The following is a 27,693-nucleotide window of genomic DNA, read 5'->3' as shown; positions in this document are numbered from 1 at the left end:
AATAATTTCCTTAGCAACTCACCTTGCAACAACTCAAGCAAAGGTAGGAACTTAAGACTTCCCCTTTAAAAGCAACTCCACCAAGAGCTTGTACCCAACTTAGATAAGAAATTAATCGGAGCAATTTGCAAAACAAACGGTTAAATCTCAAGCTTGGAGTAGAAATTTGAAAGAGCTTTTCTTGTTTTCTCTCTATGAAGCTCGGTTGAGCAGGGAACAAAAATGAAGACAAAAGCCACCAAAACCAAGATATTTATGAAGGAAACAGCCGGTCAAAGCTTCTGACCGGCTGTGACACGTCACAATCCGGCCGGATTCCTGGCCGGATACAGGGCAGTAGCTACGACCATTTTTTTTTTCAAAACTGCACAACAATCCGGCCAAGAACTGGCCGGATTTCCGGCCGGATTCGGCCCTTCAGCCTTTTCGAAAAATTTTCCCTCTTTTCCAAGTTTGATTGCCACGCTCAATCGTACTTCTAACACATACACATACATACATATCTCACACATAATTGCACATAACAACAAGGCCTTCTTTTGATTTAAAATGAGTAGGTGACAAATCGTCACTTAAACGGGAAACGAGGAAAAACCAAACACGTAGAAAATATGAAAAGTTTAGGGTTCTCACATTCTTCTTCCTCTTCAACGTCACCATCTGAGTTGCAATCATTTCATGTGATTTGGAAGTTATTGAATTTTGGTCTTCATTCAGCTTTTCCTTCTCTCTTCTTCTTCATTGGGCACTCACTCATGTAGTATCCAAGTTGGCCGCATTCAAAGCATTTGTCAGCTCACTTATTATTGGCCTCTTACTTTCCTTTGTTTCTTGCATTGTTGAACTGATTTGAAAATGAATTGCTAGGTCCTCCTTTTCTGAATCTTCTTTTGTTGAGGATTCTCTTGAAGCTTCTTGTGATGAGAGCAAGATCATTGTCATTAACTTCTACATCTTCTCCATCCAAGGAAGCAAAGTCATCTTCATCTTGAGATGCTTTTCGAGCAATGCCCTTCTTACCTTTGCATCCTCTTCCTCTTGCACCTTAGTCTTAAGTTTCAGCTCATAAGATGTTAGAGAATTAATAAGAGATTCAATAGGTATAGAATTCAAATCTTTAACCTCTTCAATGGCAGTCACCTTACTTTCCCAATCTTTGGACAAGGCATTCAAGATTTTTCTATTTTTTTCTCCTAAGGAGTATTCCTTTTCTAACACCTCTAAATCCTTAATGAGATCATTGAATCTACAATATATTTTATTAATATTTTCATGAGATTCTATCTTAAATGATTCATATTTGGTAACTAAGATAGATTTCTTTTGGTCTCTCACATTCTCACTCCCTTCATGGATTTCTCTCAATTTATCCCAAATCTTTTTAGCAGACCAATACCCTCTGGCCCTAATGGATTCATTTGAATCTAAAGCTCTATACAACACATTCATAGTCTTGGCATTCAAGGTGAGGTGGGTTCTATCATCACCAGTCAATTCATTTCTGATTTTTGGTCTTGGTCTATGAGTAATTTTATCTATTATAGAGACATCATATGGACCTTTATTAACAATAAACCACAGTTCAATATCAATAGATTGCAAGAAAATAATAATTCTTTCCTTTCAACTCACAGATTGTCCTTCAAAAAACAAGGCATTGTTGGTTGTCATTTTACTCCAAAGCCGCTTGAGGTTAATCTCTAGGAAACCTGGCTCTGATACCCATTGTAAGGATTGAAGACAACCTAAGAGGGGGGTGAATTAGGTTATCTAAAAACTAATTAAGTTATGAGACACTTTTTGTTCAATATGAAATTTACCCTCTTTTCTAGGTGACCACTCAATGGCACAATTAGTAAGAAAGCAAGATTGCTTGAGAGTAGAAGAGATAAGCAATTAAGATTCACAAGATAGTAAGTAATAAGGAAAGAATAGCAAACCAATTTGAGTACCAAACTCCTCTTGAACTTGATTATCACTTTATAGATCAAGCTTCTTCAAGTTGATGAAATACAACCAATCTTTGTGTACAAAGGAAGGATCACTTCCTCCTTGCCCCAAGCTACACTTGATCAAGTTAGGAAGTTTTACTATCACTTCGGATAATCCTCACAGAGCTATACTATTGAAGTATTTTTCTCACACAAGAAAAGCTGACTCGAAATTCACACAACTAAGAGTACAAATCTTCTTTGTAGAGTATTTTCTCACTAAAACTACTCTTGATCTTTAGTATTCTCAATGTACAGAAGTTCTTTCAAAGTGGTTGATCATGCACTAGTTATATGAGACCAAAAAGTGCCCCCATTAATGCTTATGTGATGGCCCCACCTCCTCCTAGGGCGTACCCTAGGGTTTAGTGAGTCGCCTGCCCAACTCTCACCAGGACTCATTCACGCTTAATTCGAGAAAAGAACTTACAACCATAGAAAAGAAATAAAACATCGATTTCAAACTTAGCATATACACTGATGCTCAAATCCAACTACAAGTCTTATACATGCCCAAATTGTGACGGCCCCACCTCCCCATAGGGCGTACCCTAGGGTTCGACGGGTCGCCTGCCCAACTCTCGCCAGGACTCACTCACTCATAGCTCAAGAAAAATAACGTACATCCATAGAAAATAAATAACACATCCATTTCAATTTAATATATACATTGATGCTCAAATCCAGATACAAAGATTCTACACACCAAAATACTTCAAAGTGTTTAGAATTTGAGTACAATCAACCCTAGTCGAGTGCTAGCGTGAGTACCATTTCAAAACTTCAAAACTAGACTACTATGTACCCGTCTTACGCCTCGCTCGTACCCCCTGTAAGGAAAACAAATGGCGTGGAATGAGCTAAAAGCCCAGTGAGGTTCCAAATAGCAAGTTGACCATTATTTAAAAGTGCAAGTATCACGTAGCAAAGTAATGAACATGAAAAGTTCATAAAAGTGAGCAATAACACTTCAAGTAGCAAGTCTCAAAGTGAGCGAGTGTAAAGTTTTTCTTTTAAAGCGAAACAATAATCTCATCACAATTGCCGTTCAATAGGCTCAAAATCATCCAAGTACAACACAAGTATAATAATCCAATCGGAAATCAAGTTTTGAAGGCAAAAGACTAAATGGTAGATTCGACATCCCTTAGCGTTTTGGTCACAACTGACATTACACTTATCAGATTGGGGTGAATTTTATACCGCTTTGAAGCTAAGACAAAGGGTCACAACTTTCATGAAGACATCTTAACCCAGTTTACAATTGATCTAGGTCGAATTTGCAAATTACAGAACCAAAATGTCCTTGTCAGTATAGTTGTCAGTACTGAATTCAAATGGCAATAACTCAGGCTACACAATTCCGTTTGAGGTGTTTTCAGGTGCGTAGGAAAGCTTAAACCTAGAGTTAAAACTTTCATGTTTTGGCCAAAGGCTGATTTGATACGGATCAAAGTGAAAAATGAAGCCAAACATGTGAAATCTCAAAACTGTCAGCAAAATGAGGCTTTTGGCAATCAGGGGTATTTCGGTTATTTCACATGATACAGTTCTCTGATCGAGTTGAAATTTTACAGTCAGCTATAAAATAAAATTTCCTACAACTTTCATGTTTTAACCTAAGCCTGATTCGGCCTCTAACATACACGAATAAAACTGGTCAGAACAGAGCAGTTTCACTCCTTAAATCTGGAATTTAGTGCATGCAAGGTCTAAACTTCACATTTCTAGCTTAAACCACTACTTCAACTTCCTATACAAGATTATAGACATCATATTCTATCTAAACAAGAAGAAATACCATTGAACAATTCAAAACCCTAACTCACAAATCCACCATAATCATCACAACTATTTAAATAGCTATCATTAGCTAAGAATTTAAGTTGCTATACACACTTAACCAAGATTAAGGGAAAGATAATGGAAAAACAGCCTTCATACCTTCCTAATGATGCTTTCAAGAGAAATCTCAACCTTTCCTTCCAAACTTTTAGTACACCAAGCTTCCCAAGTGCCCAACTAAGAGATTAATCAGTTTAGATTCTTGATTTTCACTCAACTAAGCTAAAAATCAAGATGAAAATTGAATGGTTTCTTCCCTCTTTTCTCTCTCAAACTCACGGTTGGAATGTGTAGAAATGGAGGCTGAAATGAAGCTTTAAGAAGGTTAAGATAATAGGAATTCATTTGGGTCAAAATTGGACAAGTGTCACATTTTGATTGGAAGTCAATTTTTTTCTTTTCTCTCTTGTTTTTAGTCCAAAATTTCTGCTGCATTAAGAAGATATTTAGGTTTGATTTTGTTCAATTAATAACAAGGAGATTAAGGTAATAAAGTAGTGTTCAAGTGGTGTACTCACTCGGTAACAAACGGTACACTTCGGTTCACACCGTTTTTCCTTAATTCGCGTATACTAGGGTTTTAACTTATAATTCACTAACTTATTATTATCACTTCTAATCACACACTTAATATCATCTAAAACTCACTCTTTAATCACGAAATTTATACACAGTCTATACCGATTGATTACATTACGAACCTAAATGAAAAACCCTTGATTCTAGGGTGAATTGCAATTCTTAAGGGGGTAAATGAGTAGTAAAGCTATTGTAAGGTAATAAATTCCAAATAAAAGGAAATTTTAAGAAGAATATAAGGAAATTTTCCAGTCGTCACACAAATACATTAAAATGTTCACAATCCAAGTACAATCAACCCCTAGTTGGGTGCTAGCGCGAGAACAATTGTAAAATTCAAAAAAGTAGACCACACTAGTTTGTACAAGTCCGATGCCTCGCTCGTACCCCTGTAAGGGAAACAAATGGCGTGGAATGAGCTAAAAGCCCAGTGAGATTCCAAATAGCAAGTTGACCATTATTTAAAAGTACAAGTATCGATGTAGAAAAATTAGCGAGCATAACAAGTTCATAAAAGTGAGCAATAACACTTCAAGTAGCAAATCTCAAAATGGGCGAGTGTAAAAATTTTTCAAAAGAAACAATAACCCAATGAGTAACGATCATGTCAAAATATAAGGATATGGATGGCTCTTAAGAGCCAAGTTCCTGTTGCTTCACCAGAGCTTGATCAAGTAGCAGTTGACACTCCGTCAACTTTCAAGTAAAGGAACCAGTCCAGTAGAACACCACTTAGCTACAATCTCCGTCCACCAACCAAACCCGCTATTGGGCCCAAAATCCTCAATAAACACTGGTGGTAATACTCGAGTAGACCGATTAGTCGAGGAGATAGCACTCCACTCAACAAAACTAATGACCCAGGGTTCATTAGTGAATCGACCAAGCCCTTGCCGGCTCGACTCGACCAACTAGCCACAGGGTTTTTGGAATTCCAGACAAGATACAACTCATACGCATGTATATCAATTCAATTGAAATCATTGAACAAGAATATATCACATTAGGGCAAGTGCGATAAAGTACACTCTTGCCCTATCAATCCACTCATATATTATGTAATTACATTGGTCAAGTATTAAACACAAATGTCAAGTTCAATCAGGTATTTGGAAGCACTCACCAAAGATGTAGTGCCTTTACAGGTCACGGTCAGGTATTACTTCTTGTTGGGAGTCCAAATCTGTGATAAAACATCATTGACGAGCTTTGAAAATCAACTAAGGTTCGAACTTAAACGTTTCATTTAACAAGAATCAAGTAATTGAAACTCATTTAGAGAATATTCGTAAAACTCTTGCTCGCTTTTCAAACTGTAAAACTTTGAAACAATTATACTTTGAAATACCATTTGAGTCGAAGAAATGAGGAAAATGTATTTCTATTAGTAGTAAATTTCATTTTTCTAAGGGTACAAGTTTCGGCCGAATTCTAACTTATATACCTTTATGAAAGAAGACTTGAATATCCTAAACGATTCAAGTGATATTCGTTCTCAAATCCTTACTCAAGTCACACTTACATCTACCTAGCCTTCGAGTGCAAATTTGGGCAGTACGCCCTTTGTGTTTACCTATTTTCTAGCCATTTATGGCTTCATTAATTTTCTCAATTCAGCCCCAAAATCAAACATAAATAATCTAAACACAATAGCCTTTCAATAGGCTCAATGTCATTCAATTACAAAACAATGCTAGAAAATGGACCGGAACTAATGTTTAAGACAATTAACAAAATCATAGGTTTGATGTCTCTTAGCATTTTGGTCACCATCGAAGCTACACTTATCGGATTTGGGTGCACCTTATACCGTTTCGAAGTTAAAACAAAGGGTTACAAATATCACGAAAACAAGGCTCCGATTGAGTTGAAATTTTACAGGCAACTATATAACATCATTTCCTACAACTTTCATGTTTTGACCTAAGCCTGATTCGGCCTCTAACATGGACGAATTACACTGGTCAGAACAGAGCAGATTCCCCTATCAAAGCTGGAAATTCAACTTTTAAGACTAAAAATCACAATCAAGCCACTAATCATCTCATAAATTCCATATCAAAACCCATTACCAACATTTGAAAGTTAAACAACATATTCAAGGCTTAAAATTATCAAACCCTAGCTGAAATTTCATGAATCACCACCAAAACTACAAAATCTTCCATAAAACCTACTACAAACAAGCATAATCTCATTCAATTCAAGATTAAAGAAATAAAGTAGCGTCTTGCCGAAAGTACCTTCAAACCTCAAGAAAGATGGAAGCTTAGTGCTTTTCCTCCAAAAATCTCTCCACTCAAGTCCTTAATCTTCCCTAGTGAACCACTTTTATGGAGTATTTTGCAAGCTTGTGGATTGAAACTCAAGATTCAAGCATGAAGTTGGGGTTGAAGATGAACTTTTCTCTCCTATTTTTCCTCTCAAACTCACGGCCAAGATGGAGAAAAAAGTGCAGGAATTTTTTGGTCCAAAACAAAGCTAAGAAGATAGGAAAGTTTGTTGGTCAAACTTGGTTGGCCAACACTTGTCAAGCCGCCATTGTTCCTCTTTTTTTTTTCTTTCTTCCTTTTCTTTTGGTAAAAAATGGTGGCTGTTTTATAGGATATTTTAGGGGTGATTAACTGAAATAAAAGCAAGGTGATTAAGGTAATAAATTAGTGTTCAAGTGGTGTACTCACTCGGTGACAAACGGCACATGTCGGTTCACACCGTTTTTCCTTAACTCACACGTACTAGGGTTTTCACTTATAATTCACTAACTTATTATTATTATTTCTAATCACACACTTTTGCTTATCTAAAACTCATTCTTAACCACCAAATTTAGTACACACTCCGTATCGATTACTCACACTACCAAAAGACGTAAAAACCCGTAGAAACCCTAATTTACTCTAACGATGAAAGTAAAAGGGAAATTCTTAATTCTATTCTTTATTCCAACTATTGAGGGAGTAAATAAATAGTAAAAAAATATTATAAAGTAATTTAATCAAAATAAGAGGAAATTTTAAGAAAACATGAGCGAATTTTCCAGTCGTCACACTCTCTCCTCCTTAAAAGAATTTTGACCTCGAAATTCATACTTGTATTCATAAATACTTAGGGTATTTTCCTTGTATATCTGTTTCCAGCTCCCAAGTCTCACCGTAGCCAAAATTTAGCTAAAAATGGAAAACTCGAATCGTACGTTCTACTACCTCCGATGGTTCAGGTACTACCTGTTGGTCCAAGACATACACTCTAGCTGGCACCCTTGGCTTAGTCCTTCCTGCATTTGATTGTTCAAGGTTTAGGTGTGACCTACGGGAGCAAGTTGCAAGTTGGTGCTCGGCACTACCATACCATAAATATTTTCCTGCCTTTCGCCAACAATTATCCTCAGTATGATTGGTCTTCCCACAGTACCTACAAGGTACTCGAGGGGCTGAGGTCTGACCTCTTTGCGAGGCACCTCTTGCTTGCCCCCTTCCACCTGGGGCTCCTGTTGGAGTAATTTCCTTAGGTGTCCCCAAAATTTTCTCACCACCATCTGCTCGACCCACCATAGAGGGTGGCATATCTAGATCACCTTGTCCCTGCCGTTGACTTCCACCAGGTGCACCTCTCCTTTTTACATGAAAAACCTTCACTTGTGCCCTAGCAATTTCTATTCTCTAGACTTTCTCCAGAACCTCCGTAAATGTATTAATTTGTGCGAGACCCCGGTTAGTCATTAATTTCGATATTATGTGATATTAAGAGCATTTTGTTCTATTTTGTACTAATTTATTAGAAAACCCTAATTTGGATTATTTATAAAACCCTAGTTTTTGTATTAATCACAAGTTCGAGTTATAGTTAAAAATTAGATATATTAGTGTGTGTTTTGGTACAGGTAAGTATAGGATTCGATTTATTTTTTTTCAAAGGTTAAGTAGGTTTTAAAAGGTTAGAAAACCCTAAACTAGCAAAACCTCTAGTGTTATAATTTATTAGAAGTCCTAAACCCTAATTTTGCCTATGACAAAAAGGTTGTTGTTTAATTGCTTTTTGGTAGGATAAAGTATGATTAAGTATAGGTGATTAATATAGAAGGGTGATTAGTGAAGCAATTAAGTGTGGTTAAGTGTTTTAGACTAGATTAAGTTTGTATCCTATGGAGTTAATTGAAAGCTTTTCATATATTCATGGGCAAGAGTGTAAGAAAGAGAAAGTGATGTTATAGGGGCTAAGGAGCAAAATTCAAACTTTTGTGTGATTGGTTGTAGTAGAAAATATCTCTTATGAGCTTTGACTTATATGTATCATAGGAAATTGTAAGATAACCATAAGGCTTAAAACAAAACAAAAATAAAGAGAAATAGAGAGAGAGAGCCGAGATTGAAGCTTGAAAAGGAGAAACAAATTTCTTCCAAGTTCATTCAAGTTTAGCTATCCATCTTGATCTTGGAGCTTAGAGTAACAATGTGACAGTCCCACCTTCCCCTAAGGCGAACCAAAGGGGTTAGCGGACTGCCTGCCCAACTCTCGCCAGGACTAACGGTTCAGTTTAGAGCGGTCTAATACGTTCCGGAACATACAAACGCGCGTAAACAAGTCAAAATCCCAAAATAAAACAAAATGAAATCGGAGCCGGTCATGAATAGTAACCGACACGTCAAACCCAACCAAGCCTCAATCAAACATTTATATGTTGAAATTATGCATATACAATCCAAAGTGGCATACTAAAGTTATTCAAAAGTGGATACATATACGGTTTGCCAAATCAAAAGAGAAACGGACCCAAAAGTACATTTAGGGTTTCAATCTAGGAGTTATACAAAAGATATGTCCATCTAGCTCAATTCGGCAACCAACTATCAATTGCAGTCCAAAAGTATTTATTTTCCTGTAAGGAAAACAAAAGGAATAGGGTGAGCTTACGCCCAGTGAGATAATACCACTCAAGCAGCAAAGTTCACATAAGCATAAAGCTTTTCATTCCAATTCATCAAAAGTAAGCAAAGGCATACATCAAAAGTGGTGATAAAAGGATACGGGCGGCTCTCAAGAGCCCTTTTCCTCATTTGCATTCTTGATCGAACCTCATTGACTCTCCGTCAATGTTTCAAAGTAACCAACCGTAGACTCCACTTTACTTCCATTCCTTCCACCCAACATACCCCTACCGGGCCCGAACTCCAAACACTTGCAATGTGGTATTACCCGAGTATACCGGAATCGAGAGTCTCTCATACTACAAGATTCCATATACCAGTCCCCAAGGTTCATTAATTGGCACGACCAAGCCCTCGTCGGCTCGATTCAATCAACTACCAATGGGGTTGAGCTCAATGGTAACAATCATGGTCGTTGGATACTTGTCCAAACGACACCAAGTCAAGTACTTTCATTTCATGTAACATTCCATGCAACATTCCAATAACATGATAAACAATGATATAATGTGAGAACCCGTAATTTTCCATTTTCTAGGTTTTAGAATCTTTCATGGCTTGTTTTCTGCATTTTCGTGCTTAGGAAAATTTCTAGATATTTTTAAGGAGCAGATATAGTTTTTAGATGATTTTCTAGTATCGAATAGGTTTTGAGAAATTAAGAGCGTATACCGGACGTGGGACCCACTAGTGTGAAAAGTTCGGAAAAATTCGGCCAACTAGGTTAAGTTTTGGATACTGGAATTAATTTACCGGGTGTTAAGAGATAAGTAGAGGTTGCAATTTGGATTGATATGAGAGAGACAAGTTAGGTAGGTATTTAATAAAAGGTGACAAGTGTCACCATGTGATTGCTTCATACCTTAAGACCACTATTCATGGTCTTACCAATTGACTAATTAAATCAAAAAAACAACCAAAAATTCTCCATTTCTTCTCCCTTGTTGGCCGGCCCTCTCTTTCTCTCTTTCTCTCTCTCTTACTCTAAGCACAAGGAAGAAAACTCTTCAAGCTTGCTCCAAATCATCAAAACCAACCATCCAACCTTGATTTTGCTCCATAAAACCACTTAAGGAAGTGTTGGTGAGTTGTTGTGTGAAGTTATTTGGAAAGTTAAGGTGACCAATTGCTCTCTCTCTCTTGTTTTTAAGGTAAGTTGTGAAGAACCACCCTCCTCCCTCAATTGATGCTTAAATCATGCTTAGTGGTAGTATGAGATGAAAGTTTATGGATTATTTCTTGATTTGTGGTTGAAGTGATGAAGTTTTATTATTTTTGGGGATTTTTCTGTTTTAATATAAGCATGATTGTGTGGCTATCTATGATGATTGGAAATGGTATATAATGACTCTAGGAGGTGGAAAAAGTGATTAATTGCAACCAATTTCTGGTTTGGAAGAAATTTCAGAAAATTAGGGTTCTTGTGGGAGCATTCTGCCCGAATTTTTAGCTCCTAGTTAGAGGCCGAATTGGCCTTGGCTTAAAACATGAAAGTTTTAGGGAATGACATTTTGGAGGTGCCTACAAAATTTCAGGTCAATCGGAGTAGTGTAGAATGAGAAAAGTCGAAATTACTATTGCTATTCTGGTTTTACCCGAATGTAAGAATTGCTCCTGTAATTGGTTGTTTTGGCTGGAATTGCTTCCGAATTGGTTGTTGAGGCCTTCTGATTAAATTTAACCCTGTTTCTTAGCTTTCAGATGGTTTTGTAATTTCTGGATTTGGACTTGGAGAGCCTGAGTTATGATGTTTCCGCTAGAATGCGTTTTGGGAATCTGTTTTTACGGTTTTGATGTAGTATCTTGCTTTTGACCTGTTTGCACTCAAAACTGGGTTGAGTGACCTTCTGTGATGTTGTAGCCCTGTATTTTAGCTTCGAATTGGTGGGTCGTACACCTTCATCCGATAATCGTAGTGAAATTGGTGCCATTACCGCAAAACGAGGTCAAAAACTGTTTTTTTCAGGGCCAAAGCTAATTGCATTTCCGAATTTTCTGGTTTCCTCTAATGTTTGTATATGCTTATGGAACCCTATTGGGGTCATGTTTGGCCTTGGTTTATGACTCGTTATCGAGTCTCATTGTACTTGTTTGCATGTTTTAGGGCGTGACGTGGTGCACAACGTTCTTTTGACGGAAGTGCATGAAACCACATTTGCGAGCTTGGTGAGTGTACTACTCACTTGTGTGTTAATATATGGCTTTGATACTTGAACTTGGTGCTTTGAATGTTAATTGCTTGAAGTGAAAGTGTACTTTATCACTCTCACTGTGTGCCTTATATCCTTGTTATCATGTGATTGAAATGTTACACGAAGTGTTACTTGAAATGAAAATACATGACTTGGTGTCGTTTGGACGAGTATCCAACGACTACAATTGTTATCAATGAGCTCAACCCCATTGGTAGTTGATTGAATCGAGCCGGCGAGGGCTTGGTCGTGCCAATTGATGTGCCTTGGGGAAGTGTTATGGAATCTTGTAGTATGAGAGACTCTCGATTCCGGTTTACTCGAGTAATACCAAAGTGCAAGTGTTTGGATTTCGGGCCCGGTAGGGGGATGTTAGGTGGAAGGAGTGGAAGTAAAGTGGAGTCTACGGTTGGTTACTTTTGAACATTGACGGAGAGTCAATGACGTCCGATCAAGAAATGCAAACGAGGAAAGGGCTCTTGAGAGCCATCTGTATCCTTTTATCACCATATTTGACGTGTGCCTTTGCTTAATTTTACTATATTGAATGAAAGCTTGATGCTTATATGCACTTGGTTGCGTAAGTGATAGTATCTCACTGGGCAATTAGCTCACACCGTTCCTTTTGTTTTCCTTACAGGAATATGACCCTTTTTGGAATGAATCTTGATAGATGGTTGCCGAATGAACTAGATGTATATCTCTTTTGTATTGTATATGAAGTGAAACCCTAAATGTATCTTTAGGGCCGTTTTCACTTTCAATTTGGCAAACCGTGTATATATTAATTTTTGAAAACTTTTGTATGTCACTTTGGATTGTAATTGCTAAAGTTCAAGATGTGAATGTTTGTTTGATATTTGGTTGCGTTCTGACGGGTCGGTTACTATTCATGGCCGACTCCGAATTTCATTTTTTTATTTTGGGTTATTTTGCTCTTTTGCCTTGTTTATGCGCGTTATAAGTTCCGGAACGCAATAGATCGCTCTAAACTGCACCGTTAGTCCTGGCGAGAGCTGGGCAGGCAGTCCGCTAACCCCTTTGGTTCGCCTTAGGGGAAGGTGGGGCTGTCACAGGTGGTATCAGAGCCTAGGTTTGAATTAGCCTGGGTGTTAAAGGAATGCTTGATTTGAGGGTTTATTGTTTATGGCCTTTAAGATTATTTATGGTTAATTGCTTTTGGTGTAGGATGGACGGATCTAGTGGACCGAGTGGTGACCCTGCAGGCGAGCGACCTCGTGTAGCGCTCCCAGTGATCCCGTACCAGATACGGCCAGGAGGGGCCGTCGTGCGCTGGAGCCCGTCTAACCGTCTCCGACAGTGTGAGTGTAAACATAAGTATGCCTATCCTAACGCTCTGGTGTTTGCTCTGGACAAGGAGCGTAAGGAGTTGGCCGGAGAGAATGCTCGACTGGAGGCCGAAGTGACCCAACTTAGGGCGGCGAATGAGTGACAGGCCGAGCGCGTTGAGGGCCTGAAGTACGACGTACTTGATGCAGAGGATAGGGTAGATGACCTCTGCGCTCAGCTGAAGGAGATCCAAGAGTGCGAGAATAAGCGAGCTCGCAAGGTGAAGGTTCGAGCTGCATCGATCCTGAATCTTTGCGCTGACGTGGTTGAGGGCGTGAGTGACGAGGACTCATGCGCGGGTCCTGAGGCTGGGGTTGGATCCACTCCGTCGGGTGGGTCTCATAGCTCGTCGTCGGTCTAGGTTATGACTCCTAGAGTTGTTTGGAGAGTTTTGGTTTTGTATATAGGGCGGATAGAGAGAAGGGCCTTAGCTAATCATTTTGTACGGCTAGATTAGCTACGTGTATATTTTTTTTGATGAGGCCATTCCCTTGGGGATTGTCCATGCTTGTACTTGACTTGACTGATTGTATATATATGTGTGTTGTTTGCCTTGTTTGGACTGTATATCTTTATTTGGAAAAGCTTTGGGTTTTACTTACATGCATTGTTTTATATTGGTTTAGTACCATTGCCTAGACCAAGTAAAGTTATGGAAGGAACACGTAGTGGCCGGGGACGTGGGCGCGGAAATAGACAACCCACACCGGATAGGGGTACTGGAGAAACCTCTACTGGACCTAACCCTGACCCCAATGTGCAAATCGCTGCCGCTATGCAGCAAATGACAAACTTGCTGGCACAAGTGGTGCAACAACAAGGCCAGAATCCAAACCCTAATCCTGGAAACCCTGGCAATCATGTTGAGATCGAAGACAGAGCTCTCGAACGCTTTCAAAAGTGTGCTACACCCAAGTTTATTAGGGGACCTGATCCGGATGTTGCCGAGCGATGGCTCGAGAAAATGGTTGATATTTTTGCGGCTTTGCATTACACCGATGAACGGCAGGTGACTTTTGCCATATTCCAGTTAGAAGGGGCGGCCCGTTCCTGGTGGAACGTGATATGCCAAAAATGGGAACGGGACCAAACGCCCAGGACTTGGGTGAATTTTATCAGGGAATTCAATGCAAAATTCTTCCCTCCTCTAGTTCAGGAGAGGAAGGAAGACGAGTTCATCCGTGTGACGGCCCCACCTCCCCCTAAGGCGAACCAAAGGGTTCGGCGGGCCGCCTGCCCAACTCTCGCCGGGACTCAAAATTTCAAAACAATAAAATTATCTAAACCCACAAGCATACTATTCTCAATATATCTAACGCCAAAAGAGTTCTATTTACATCTTCAAAAGTATCGAGTCAAACCACTCTAATACATCAAAATAACAATGTGACGACCCCACTTCTCCCAAGGGCGAACCCAAGGGTATCGGCGGGCCGCCTGCCTAGCTCGCGCCAGGACTCAAAACTTAAAGCAATAAAACTAGATAAATCGAAAGAGCACTATATACAATATATCTAAGCCACAAGAACACGATTCATAATATATACAATCCCAAAAGTTACATTTACATCCTCAAAAGTCTCGAGTCAAACCACTCTAATACACTATAACCACAACCAGCAGAAGATAGACCCTAAGAAGGGTCCTTATACAAACCACCAAAACTAAAACAAACATCCTAACTGTTTAACTAATACAAGCCAATCTATCTATACTAGTGTACGAGCCAAAAGTCCCCGCGTCGGCCCCTGCTAAGGAAAACAAAAGAAAAGGGGTAAGCTATATGCTTAGTAAGTAAACAGGGGCGAAAGCATAAATTTCACGCAACAACAGTTACACAGTAAGAGTAAAGCAAAAGCAGAAAAGTAACATCACATAATAAGGATACAGGTGGCTCCAAAGCCAATTCATATGCCATGCGTGATCTCCTGCCGACACTCCGTCGACCACACTCAATGGTCCGTAGAACTTCACTTGTACACCCACCGACACCTTATCACCCTCACTGGCCAGTCACCTCACAAACTTGCCCGGGCGAACGAAATCACAAACTTGAGCTTGAGTCACAAGCTCGGTCACAAACTTGGTCACCTTCTCGGTGAACCGGATTCACAAAATTGGTTCATAACATGAACCTACAAACTTGGTGACCTCAGACTAAGTTGGACTGACTTCGACCAAGCCCTAACCGGCTCGAATAGTCCAAACAGGTCTTAGATCGGGCCCACGAACTCACAAACTTTGCAAACTTCACAAACTTTACTCGAAAGTCGCCCCGAGCCACAAGCTCAAGGGTTTTGGTTCCAAAAGGTTCATATACATATGCCAAGTACAATTATACATTCAAATTAGGGTTTAGGTCGAGTGCGATAAAGTACACCCTCGCCTAAGTACCCTTTTCACACATCTCAAACACATAGCAAAGAAAACACACCAAACTGGCCTGAATACTTACTCAGAATCTGAAATAGCAAAAACACGAAGTCGGATCGAAATGAACAGCTAGTAGTGGGCCCCACCAGTTCCGCCCAGCTCACCACCGTCTGACATAGAAGATTGTGTCACATAATATCGCAAACGGCTACTATTGTGCCTAAAACAAGCAAAATGGCAAAAACGACACGCGCGCACGTAAATATGACGGACGGAAACGGAAACGGCCGTTAGCGGAAACGGCAGATTTGACACTCGTTTCTATTGTAATCATAAGTTGAGCTACGAATATCGGATTAAGGCGTATGAGACACCATATCGAAGCTTAAAGGATGAAAAACAATTGTTATGAAGACATCCAGAACTGAAACTGGAGACTTCAGCCCCAAATGAACCAAACACAATCACATACGAAATCTGGCCAATGCACAAATGGTCAGTTTTGAGTGCAAACTGTTTTCTATGCTACACATGGGAAAAAGAGCTGAAAATTGGCAGTTAGATAGTTCATTCCAAATGGAACAACTTTCATGAAGGTCGGCAATCCAAATTCGGAACGGAAGTTGGTCATCAAGACCAAAACAGATCTGACCAGAAAATGGTCATTTTCACGGGCAGGCCTTATTTGCTCGGCAATATCTCAGGTTCTATAAATACGATTCATGAAATTCCAAGGGCGTTAGAAAGCTCTGATATAGAGCTATAAGTTTGGTGTTTTGGTCGCAAGCCCAAACAGCTTGTAACCTAGTCAAACATGAAACCAAAGTCCCAGTCGTAAACTGTCCGGATATAAGAACAGAACAGAATTTGACGGTCAAAACAGGTCTGAGTATTTCATTTATAACTCAGGTTATACCACTCCGTTAATCCTGAAAATTTACAGGGATATCCAGGACTTAAGGGGCTACAACAATGTAGAAGGCCTCTCAATCCAAATCCTAGCACAACTAAGTCAAAATGCAGAAAACCAACCCAGAACCGTAATTGCAGGTTCCCAAATCACACAAAACTGTAATCAGTCCAAGTCAGTCTATACAGGTCCAAAAGCATTGATTCCAAAGGCATATGAAAGCTAAGACATCAAGCTACATTTCATCAGAAGACACCAACAATAAAATCCAAACCAATTCCAGTCAAAACAGACAATTACTATCGCAGTTCGGACATTCTGTTCACCAAAAACAGCAACAGTAAAAACAGCATAACTCACTCTATACTACTCCAAATGCCCTGAAATTTTGTAGGCACTTCAAACTCATCAATACCTACAACTTTCATGTTTTTAGTAAAGTCCAATTCGGCCTCTATCTATGACCTAAAATTTCGGACAGAATGTTCAACCAAGAACCCTAATTTTCCAGAAATTCTTCCAAATCCAAAATTGATTGCAATTATCAACTATTCACACCTACTAGTGTCATTATAGGCCATTGCCAATCATCATAAACAACCACACCATCATAATCCAATTAAACCAGAAAAATCATCAATAAAATAAAAACTTCACCAAATCACTTCAAACCAAGATAAAAACCAGAAATTTCAGCACTTTAATCACTAATAAGCATAACCTAAGCTTCATAAGGTATAGGAGGGTAGTCAAGCACCACTTACCAAGAAAACAAGAGAGTGGAAGTTGTGGAACACCTTAGCTCTTCCAAAAACTTCACCAAACCAACCACTAACACCAACTAGAGAGATTTTATGGAGTAGAAATAGATGGAAGCAAGTATTTTTGGGTGATTTGAGCTAGTTGGGACTTGTAAATTGAAGAAGTTTTCTTCCTTTCTTAGCACAAGAGGGCCGGCCACCAAGGAGAAGAAATGGTGAATTTTTGAGCAATTTTTAAGATATTTACCTTTTGGTCAAAAAAAAGTCAAAAATTGGAATAGTAAATCTTAACTTGGAACCACTAAGAAGGTGACACTTGTCACATTTTAAATGCAATCTTATCTTTTCTTTTCTCTCTCACATCAATCAAATCACCTCCTCTACTTATCTCCTAACACCCGATAAATTTTTCACAGTATCCGAAATTTAATCTTATTGGCCGAATTTTCCCGAACTTTTCGCACTAGTGGGTCCCACGTCCGAAATCCGTTCTTATTTTCTCAAAATCTAACCGATACTAGAAAAATCATCTAAAATCTATATTTACTCATAAAAATTATCTGGGAACTTTTCTAATAAGAAAATGTGGAAAAGCGGCGATAAATAATCTCCACTGAAACTTTCTAATATTGCAACACTAGAGGTTTGCTAATCATTCAAACTTACTAACCTATGTCAAGGCACACACTAGATTACCGAATATAAATTATAGCTTGAACCGTATAATCATAATACGTAAACTAGGATTTTCCAACTTAACTGAATTAGGGTTTCCTTCCTAGCCATAAAACCCTATTTTTCCAAACCAAATATCAAATAACCCAAATATCGACTTACGATCGGACTGGGGCCTCACAAACAACCAGCAGAAAGTAGACCCTATGGAGGGTTCTTATACAAACCACCAACACAAAACAAACATCCCAACTGTCCGACTGTTACTATCAAACCTAACTATACTAGTGTATGTGTCAAAAGTCCCCGCGTCGGCCCCTGCTAAGGAAAACAAAAGGAAAGGGGTAAGCTATATGCTTAGTAAGTAAACAGGGGCAAAAGCGTAAATTCCACGTAACAACAGTTACATAGTAAGAGTAAAGCAAAAGCAGAAAAGTAACATCACATAATAAGGATACAGGTGGCTCCAAAGCCAGATCGTTTGCCATGTGTGACCTCCTGCCGACACTCCGTCGACCTCAACTAATGGTCCGTAGAACTTCACTTGTACTCCCACCGTACACCTTATCACCCTCTCTGGCCAGGCACCTCACAAACTTGCTCGAGCGAACGAAATTGATCTTGGTTCACAAGCTCGGGTCACAAACTTGGTCCACATAATCGGTGAACCGGATTCACAAACTTGGTGACCTCAAACCAGGTTGGACTGACTTCGACCAAGCCCTGACCGGCTCGAATAGTCCATCTAGGTCGGAAGATCAACCTCAAACTCACAAACTTCACAAAATTATTCAAAAGTCACCCCGAGCCACAAGCTCAGGGGGTTTAGTTTCAAAATGATTCGTATACATATGCCATATGCAAATGTGTGCGTAAATTAGGGTTTAGGTCGAGTGCGATAAAGTACACACTCGCCTAGGTACCCTTTTCATACATATCGAAATACATAAGCAACTAACACATAAGAGCGGCCTGAATACTTACACAACGAACAAAAGAGCAAAAGTACGAAATTCGTGCCGCGAGGAGTAGCTAGTAGGTCCCACCGGCTCCATCTAGCTCACCAACGTCTGAAATTGAAGATTGTGTCACAATATATCACAAACGGCTACTAACATATTTAAAACAAGCAAAACGGCAAAATCGGCACATGCAAGTGCGGAAACGGCAAAACGGGTGCACGCGCCCGCGCGGAACGGCAAAAGGAAATGGTCAAATCTGCCTTCTCAAACCGTTTTGATCAAAAGTTAGCCTAGGAATGTCGGATCAAGGTACATGAGGTACCGTTGCGAAGCTAAGAGGAAGGGCTACTATTTTCATGAAGACACCTAATTCCGGATCTGAACAGAAATAGGTCGAAAGTATGGAAAATCGCTCAAGAAATTCGCACTTTAGAGTGTCAAGAAATTCCGGTTCATTCATGTGTCAAGGAACTCAATGCTGATTTGTACTTCCTTAATCTCGGTCTCAGTACCAATGTTAATAACTTCTGTTTCTTCCAGGTTCGGTTTAGATTTCTCCTCATATTGTTCAAGATCTTTTGAAAAAGAATCAAACACTTCCTCACTATCACTCTCGCTTTGAAATTCGGATTCCATAACTTCCAAGTCGTGAGTGATATAGAGATTGTCATCATCAGATTCCAGAACAGTGATATCCAAAGGGTCAAATAATTTTACTTTTGGCCATCTGAGAGAATTAAGAAATTCGAGTCAATAAGCAAATAGACACATGAATGAACGACATGATAAAACAAAACTATGCACTTTCATAAAACTTCGAATCAAAACAGAAACAAACTAAAGCATAAGTGCAAAAGATACTTTCATTGAACTATTTACATATGCAAGAAAAGTTTTCATGAGCTTTAATAAATGACAACCCCCTGTAGATTTACCGAAACTCCTTTCGCACGGGGAAGTACTCGGCGGTCCAGTTGTGTATAGCTCATTGGGGAATGTCTGGGAATTCGGCATCATCTGACGGGCCATTTTCGGATATTGCTCCCACAAACAAATGAGTCAGACTTGTCTCCACTTCGTCAATTGGGCTAAACTCAGATGTAATGACTTCAGCTGGCTTTGGAAAGGTATAGCGTAATGGCGGAATGTCTAAAGCACCTATCTTGCCTTCCTTTTCTGCCCTTTTGCGCGCTTTCATCTCTTGTATATCTCTGGCGGTCGGACGGAATCCCAAACCAAACAGGTCCTTCTTTTCGATGAGTTCCACAGGTTTCAACATGCCTTGCAAATTGCGTCCCAATCCCTTATCAAATTCATATCCTCCGCGAATCATCTCCTTGGCCATCATGACACTGGCCGCGGGTAAAACCATTTTGTCTTTTGAATCCTTACTTGTTATCCAACACACGGAGACAATATCAGCTGTACGGTAAGAAGACACTGAAGCATTTTGGTTACCATCCTCCTCAGGCTTGGAATCGGCAATTACAATGCAATCCTCTTCAGCAAAAATAGTTATCAATTGGTTGTTCACCACGAATTTCAATACTTGATGCAAGGAAGAGGGCACAGCGCCCGAGCTGTGAATCCACGGCCGCCCGAGCAAAACATTATAGACACTAGGAAAGTGCATAACTTGGCAGGCTATCTGAAATTGTGCGGGCCCCATTTCGAACACCAAATTTACTTCTCCTATGGACTCCCTTTGGGCTCCATCGAATCCTCGAACCACGGTCTCTGAGGGTTTCAACTTAACATCTTGCAGCCCTAACTTCACCAACGTGCTCCAAGGGCAAATATTGAGGGCAGACCCATTGTCGATCAGTACTTTAGGTAACATCTTTCCATTGCACCTCACAGCTACATATAAGGCTTTGTTATGACCAGTTCCTTCTGCAGGCAGCTTTTCATCAGAAAAAAGTGATTTGTTTAGCAGCCAGTACATTTCCAATTATGTGCGAGAAATTGTCAACCGAAATATCCTTGGGAATACGAGCCTTAGTCAACACTTCAAGTAATGCATCCCTATGCAAATCTGAGGTGAAAAGCAAGTCCAGTATGGAAATTTGGGCAGGCATTTTGTTCAATTGTTCGACCACATTGTATTCGCTTCTCCTAAGTCTCTTGAGAAAATCCCACGCTTCTCTTTCGGTCACTGCGGGTTTGGTAGTCGGCTCACGATTGTTTACTTGAATTGGGGCGTTAGCAGTTGAGGGACTTGCAATCTTCCCTGACCTCGTAACAACAGACACTTCTTCTTTCAAAACTGGTTTGCCTCCTATTTGCAAAACGGGCTCACTATAATTCCACGGCACTTGTCGGAGACTTAAAACCGGCACTTGTTCTGGGAACTCAATTATCACAGGTTCTAAAGCCGCACTTTCGGATGGGGTTAAGTCTAAAATGAAAGGCCTTTTGTCCTCCTCATATGATGCTTCCTCTATCACAAAAGGTTGCTCCATTATCCCACACACTTCTATCTCATTGGACATGCTCCGAACAAGCTCTTTAAATTCCTCATCATCCATAATAACTCCGATAGTACCAGTATGCTCCGGCAAGCGATTCTTGCTCACATTCGGTCCTTGCTCTTCTCTTTTCCTAATCACAATCTCCCCCGCTTCTACCATGTCTTGAACCTTATGTTTAAGGAGTCGGCAATTGGCCGTGGAGTGACGAGGCGCCCCTGAATGATAAGCACAAGTAAACTGTGGATTATACCCAGCTGGCACGCCATACGGGTAAGTTGGAGGGGGAATCACACCTATTTTACCGGCAGCCTTTAATTGCTCATACAACTGATCCAGAGGCCTGCCAAGGTTGGTAAATGTTCGAGCACGATTTTGATTGTAGGTTTCAGTAGGTTGGGGGTAGTTGTAGGTGGGTCTGTTTGGTAGGGGAAATCTTTGAGGGTAAGGAGGTCGAGGACGAGTTTGTTGAAAGTTAGGTTGAGGTATTTGAAAAGGGGCCGTAGGCGGGTTAGCATAATTTGGGCGAGGTCGAGGGTGCGAGATATTGGTATTGTAGACAGGGTAAGGATTTGGATAGTAGGGATAAGGTGAATATGTTGGTTTATGTTGAAATCGGGGTCTTGGTGTAGGGTCTTGATCCCATACGAAGGCAGTTTCCCCCTCTTTCTTTTTGAACTGCGGCTTTTTCCCACTGCTCCCCTGTCCTTGTAAAGCATCCAACTGGGATTTGAGGGCAGAGACGTTAACAATCTTTCCAGCCCTTACGAAGTCATCGTACTCCTCAAGCTTATTGACAATGGCGGCGAACGAGCATCCAGTCATGCGGAAAATTTCTTCAAAGTACGGCGGATCATGTGCTTTAATGAAAGTGCGTATGATTTCGTCCTCAGTCATTGGGGGCTCGACTTTTGCAGCTATTTTCCTCCACCTTTTGGCATAAGTCTTGTGATCCTCAGAGGGTTTTCTTTTTGTTCCTTCCAGCGTGGTTCGTGTCGGAGCCAACTCGCAGTTATATTCGTATTGCCTCACAAAAGTGTTGGACAAGTCAATCCAAGTCTTGACTTCCTCGGGCTTCAGATTAGAGTACCAGTCGAGGGCATCCCCCTCCAGACTTTCGGGGAACAACCTTAAAGGCAAATTTTCGTCATCTACAGGCTTTCCCAACTTGTTAGCAAATAGTCGGAGGTGTGTTTTGGGATTACCCGTCCCATCATACTTGTTAAATTTAGGGGTTTTGAACCCCTCCGGCAACTGCACATTCGGAAAAAGGCAAAGCTCATCATAATCCAGCACTCCTTGCTTGTTTAACCCTTGACTTTTCCTCATAAATTCATCAAAACGGTCAAGGCGCTTGAGCAACTTCATATCAACGGGAGCAGAAGATTCCCCTATTTCTGGCTTAGCCGGGATAGTATGGTCTGGCAGGAAAGGCTCAGCAACAGTGTGATAAAAGGTATGTGGCTCCGGTGGTATATTTGAAGTGGCTTGGGGTTGTGGGCCTTGCACGTGAGTAGGAAAAAATGAAGGATTAGGAGGGTAAGTGTATGGCAAATTTATGGTGGGGTAGGTGAAGGTTCCTTCGGGTGGAGTAGGGAAGGATGGAGTAACGGTGGTTTGAGTTGAAGGGATGACAAATGGCTCTTCCTCAGGCTGCCTGACGGGTACGGGCTCAGGTTGAACTCAGCTGCTAATTAGCTCGTCAATCAATTTCCTTTGGGCCGCCATCTCAGTAGCCATCTCACCAAATTTAGTAAGCATTTCTGTTAGCTGAACCCCTAAACTCGCAGTCTCGGGTTGAGCGGTGGTAGTAGCTGACCTATCTGATTGTTCGGGTTGTGAACTCATGTTTACACGACTCCTCTGGGCTCGACTACGGGATCGTGTTATGACGGGGCTTCGACGAGAAGCTATGTTTAAATGTTACCTGAAAAATACGAAATGGCTTGCTTTTAGATTTTAGCCCTGGCTTAATTTTTTCAACAAAAATAAAACAAAGAAAAAAGAAAAAGACAAGAGTTAGTAGATGTCTAAAAGAAATTCGGATGCATGTCCTATTGGGGGACCCTTTTGTGCCAAGGGTAGGCCTAGCATGATGTGACACCTTCGGGGTAAAATCCCAATTTCAAACCTGTAAGTGAATATGAAAGCAGGAATTCTCATTGATAAACTTAATCCTTTTTTACAACCTCATTAATGGTTCGACCGACCATTCTTACAAACTCCTCATATCTAGCTAATCTAGTGTGTTGAGATTCTCTAGAACTCCCTATACTAAGGTTCCGAATCTCATCTTGAATTTTGTCGAATGCACCCAATGCCTTTTCCAATTTCTCGGATTTCCTTGCCTCCCTCTTCAATTGTGATCGAGCGTCTTCCAAAGCTTGATCGGCTACTATAATCTGCAATTGGTGATCCTCCAGCTCTTTCCTTAGTTTCTCATTCTGCTCTTCAAGACTAACGGAGACCAACGGTAACCATTCTCTTTCTTGTTCCATGGTCAATTTGATCCAGTCATTATATTCCAAAGTGACCCGAGGCTCTAATTTATTCACTTGATCCAGATGCAAGTTATCCAAACCACGAAGATTCCCCCAGGCTTCCAACACCATACTCCGGCACTCAGCAATTGTATTGAGTTCGATGCTTCCCACTCCTTGCATGGTCAGCACTTGCTGCGGATACCCAAACTGTCTCATAACTCATTGTGGCACATACATAACCAATCCACTGGTGCTCGCTAACGGGATGAAGCCAAGTTGTGTAGTCTTGAAAGCTGGATCCCTCACTTTCGTCCAATCAAGAACCCATTGTATCTTATCCGATGTCAAATCTCCAAGCTCTTGAACAAAGCGACTCAGTGATGCTATTCGGTAGTATCCTTTAACCCTTTCTCGGTGTGATTCAATCCAATTCTCCATTGGAAGGCATGATCCTAAGGGATTGAGTATTCTCTTTGATAAATGCTCCATTGCCCATAACTGAAGTACCAAATTTGATGCATAAAAGAATCCCCTCGTCTTTCGACACTCAGTAATAGCGTTGAAGATATTGGCGATGATGACAGGCACCAAAGTAGGGGTTGCTCCATTGATTCCTAGAAACAGACTTTGAATCATGTTGATGGTTGAAAACGTGATTTTCCCATGCTTTTGTGGAAACAATAACACATTAATCAGGGCTAGTCCAAAGATTTGCACTCGCAACCTCCATTCTTGCGCGCAAAACATCAACCTTGAACACAAATTTGGCCAGAACTTTTCGGCCAAAACATCAAAGCTTTAATCTAAATAACCAAATACATTAAAAGAAACAATCACAAGAACGCAGTCCTCTTAGCCATTACTGGACTGAATGAAAGCAACACAGCAAACATGTTCTTCATGCACTTGGGAAAATGGAAGCTTATGATGAAGCAATCACAAAACAAATGGTGAGCTTCAATGCTAACAAATGCAAATGAGTATAGAGCTCATGAGTTGCCGTGCACCAGCTTTGTGAGGCTTTATGAGCTGCGGATTCATGAGCTATGAAACCGTAGTGCAGCAAAATTTGACAAGAAATGATTCCATCTAACATGGAGCGCACTTTAGCACCTTGAGACATATGGGACAAGCTTAAAACATCACCAGCCAAATGCCAACAAGGAAAACAAAGAGGACCGAAATGTGGAGGTGCAAGTATCAAAGGCTTTATGCAACAGAAAAGTTTCGGCAATTTGATGAAGTTTTTAGCAGTCAAACTAGTTGCAATTTTTCTTAGCAACCCAGCAAGATTGCAACAGTTTTAAGCAGGGCTCACGCTTCATTGACACAAGATTGAGTATGCAAATAAGGTGATGAAACCCAGTTTTGTGGGCTGTTACGGGAAGAAGGGAAAACAGCAAATAAATAAGAGCGAAATGCAGCTTTTCTTCAAACACTTGGGGAACTGGACACTATCGTGATGAAACAGGGGAACAGGACACTAACATGAGGACACGTTTGGACATGCAGCCAAGGAAATTTGGGACAGAGGGAATGGTGTAATTTTTGAAAGTTTTCATGCATCATGCTCGATGGCCTTTTTCTACAATTTTCTGGGTTTCATCACCAGGCAAGTAGGTTATGCAAGCAAGTAGGTCATGCAAATCAGTTTCTACACTAAAAAAAATGCATCTTGTGTCTATTACTACCCAGAAGCCAGCATAAAAAGGGAGATACACAAACCATTGTCGATTAAAACAAGGGAGAATCATAAAGGATGCACAAGGAAAAGCAGTTGGTTTCTATTTCTGATGAAATCTATGGTGATATCAAACGAAACCAACTGAAAGCTTACAGCTTCATCACCAGACATGACACGGACCCATCATCTCTCCAAGATACACAAAGAGTAATAAAAACATGAAGGACGAAAGCTCACGGCAAATTTGCAACAAATCTTTTAACATCCAGATGAAAGGCTAAGGATTTGTGACCGAAAGAAAAGAGAATGAAAGGTTACCTTTGCTCCTTCGAATCACAAAACAGCGCCTGGATGGAGGAGCAATGGATCCTTGACACGGGCCAAACGAAGCTGAAAAAAGTTTCACCTTTTTGCTGGATTGCTCTGCAGATTCTCTATCACCTCCCTTCTTGTTAAGTTTCCGTTTTCTTCCTTAGCCTTCGAATGCTCTTGCTTCCCGTTCCTCTTTCCTTTCCTCACTTTCTTTCTCCCTCTGGGTCTCCCCTCTCCTGCTCTCGACTGTTTTTTCTTTTATTTTCAAAACCCTCCTTTTTGGTTTCTGTTCCGCCGTCCCTAGCTCTCCCTCGCTCACTCTCTTTCACTCTCCCTCAGCTTTTTTTCACTCAGCCGCCCACTCCAGCTCTCTCTGGTTTTTCTTTTCTCCTGCCCGAAGCCCTTACCCCTTTCCTAGATTTGCAGTCGTCCCTCCTCTAGACGAAACTCTCTCCTCTCGGTTTTTTCTCACTATCCCGCAGCCGTCATTCTCTCTCGCTCCCCTTCTTGAACCCTTAGCCTTTTCTTTTATATCCCCTCCAAACCCCTTAAACCTTATCTCAATGACTCTAAAGCAACCTCAGCTCCTCCCCTTATTGTTAGCCGTAGGATTTGCCAGAAAATGGCATATGTTTTTACGCTGCTGCATGCGGCTATATTTCCCTTTTTTCTATTTTTTTTTAATAATAATTTAACACGATATAAATAACTAATTAAGAAAAATAACTAATGAAGAAAGATTGAATAAAATGAGCGGAACTAGGCATAAAAAGATAAAAATGAAATGCTAATTTTTCTTTCTTTTTCCTTCTTTTTTTTCCTTTTTTTTTCTTTTTTCTCTTAAATAGCCCAAAACCCGCAAACGGGTTTCCCCCTTTTTTTTCATTTTTCATATTTCCCCCAAGAAAACATTGAATTTAAATCAAAACAACTAAAGCATAATTTTTGAATGCTTTTCCTTCCTTTTTTTTGAGAAATTCTATGCTAAAACTTAAAAATAAAAATAATAAAATAAAATAAAAAACTAAAAAACTAAACACTAAAAAGTGAATAAACCTAGCGCGAGAAATAAAAACTAAAAAAAAGTAAATGAAATTACATTGAAAATTTGGTGTCTACAGTTTGCCCCTCTTTGTCTGAGTTTTGAAAAAACTTGAGACAAAGATGTAGACACCAAATACTTACCTGTGTTATTTGGCTGTGAACGACTCGAACGATGGGGACTGACCCCTTTTGATGAGATTAACTGGGACGAGAAATTTACAATGGACTGATCTGAACAAAAAATTTAAAACGGGACTGACCCGAACAAGGAATTTAAAACGGGACTGACCCGAACAGGAATTTAAATGGGATAGACCCACGGGATAGACCCGGACAGAAATGTAAACGGGATAGACCCGGACAGGAATGTAAACGGGATAGACCCGGACAGAAATGTGAATGGGATAGACCCACGGGATAGACCCGGACAGAAATGTAAATGGAACTGACCTAAATAAGAAATTTAAACGGGACTGACCCGAACAAAATTTAAAATCATGGGACTGACCCGAGGGGACTGACCCAACAGAAATTAAAATCGGGACTGACCCCAACAGAATTTAAAACTACCCTGAGGGGACTGACCCGAAATTTAAAATCGGGACTGACCCCAACATGAAATTTAAAATCGGACTGACCAACAGAAATTTAAAATCAGGACGACCCGAGGGGACTGACCCCAATAGAAATTTAAAATCGGGGCTGACCCGAAACAGGAATTTAAAATCGGGATTGACCCGAGACAGAAATTTTAAATCGGGACTGACCCGAGACAGAAATTCAAAATCGGGACTGACCCGAAACAGGCGAAACAGAAAAATTAAAATCGGGACTGACCCGAGGCATGAATTTGTCAGTTGGAAAAGTTCCAGTATGCTTACCGTTTGGTTGTGCCTTTGACGAACTTGCTTGCAACTTGTCCAATCCACCTTTGTTTGCCGGAAAACTTTCCGATACCGACTCCAGTGTGAGATGTGTTTGTTTCCCTCTATGCATGAAATTTCCTGCACAAGTGAAAGAATAAAGAAATTGCCACCATCATTTGATCCGGTTCCCTTTGAGAATCGTGTAAACGTGAGTCCTTTGATGCCTTTGTCAACTTTTGTTGTGGTATCTGATTTAGTTGATTTATTACTTCA

At 40.3% G+C, this 27,693-nt stretch overlaps 1 protein-coding gene across 1 annotated transcript; it reads right to left on the bottom strand.

Moving 5' to 3' along the window:
* Positions 1-19,548: 19,548 nt before the first annotated feature.
* Positions 19,549-23,730, bottom strand: LOC113774253. The gene is made up of 3 exons (XM_027318809.1): positions 23,251-23,730; positions 20,537-21,754; positions 19,549-20,466 (listed from the first exon to the last, which is right to left on the bottom strand). Exons 1-3 carry the CDS (start codon positions 23,728-23,730, stop codon positions 19,549-19,551), a joined length of 2,616 nt encoding a protein of 871 aa, XP_027174610.1.
* Positions 23,731-27,693: the final 3,963 nt, after the last annotated feature.

This window comes from Coffea eugenioides, chromosome 6, assembly GCF_003713205.1.
Source record: "Coffea eugenioides isolate CCC68of chromosome 6, Ceug_1.0, whole genome shotgun sequence".
NCBI lineage: Eukaryota > Viridiplantae > Streptophyta > Magnoliopsida > Gentianales > Rubiaceae > Coffea > Coffea eugenioides.
Note: the sequence above shows the minus strand (reverse complement) of the source record. Positions and strands in the feature narration are given on the sequence as shown.

Coding starts and splice junctions, on each gene's coding strand:
- LOC113774253 (XM_027318809.1), bottom strand. CDS start 23,730: ATGAGACAGTTTGGGTATCCGCAGCAAGTGCTGACCATGCAAGGAGTG. Junction 21,755..23,250: donor TAGCTAGATATGAGGAGTTT/GTAAGAATGGTC, acceptor CTCAAATCCCAG/TTGGATGCTTTACAAGGACA. Junction 20,467..20,536: donor GTATTCCCAAGGATATTTCG/GTTGACAATTTC, acceptor TCTGATGAAAAG/CTGCCTGCAGAAGGAACTGG.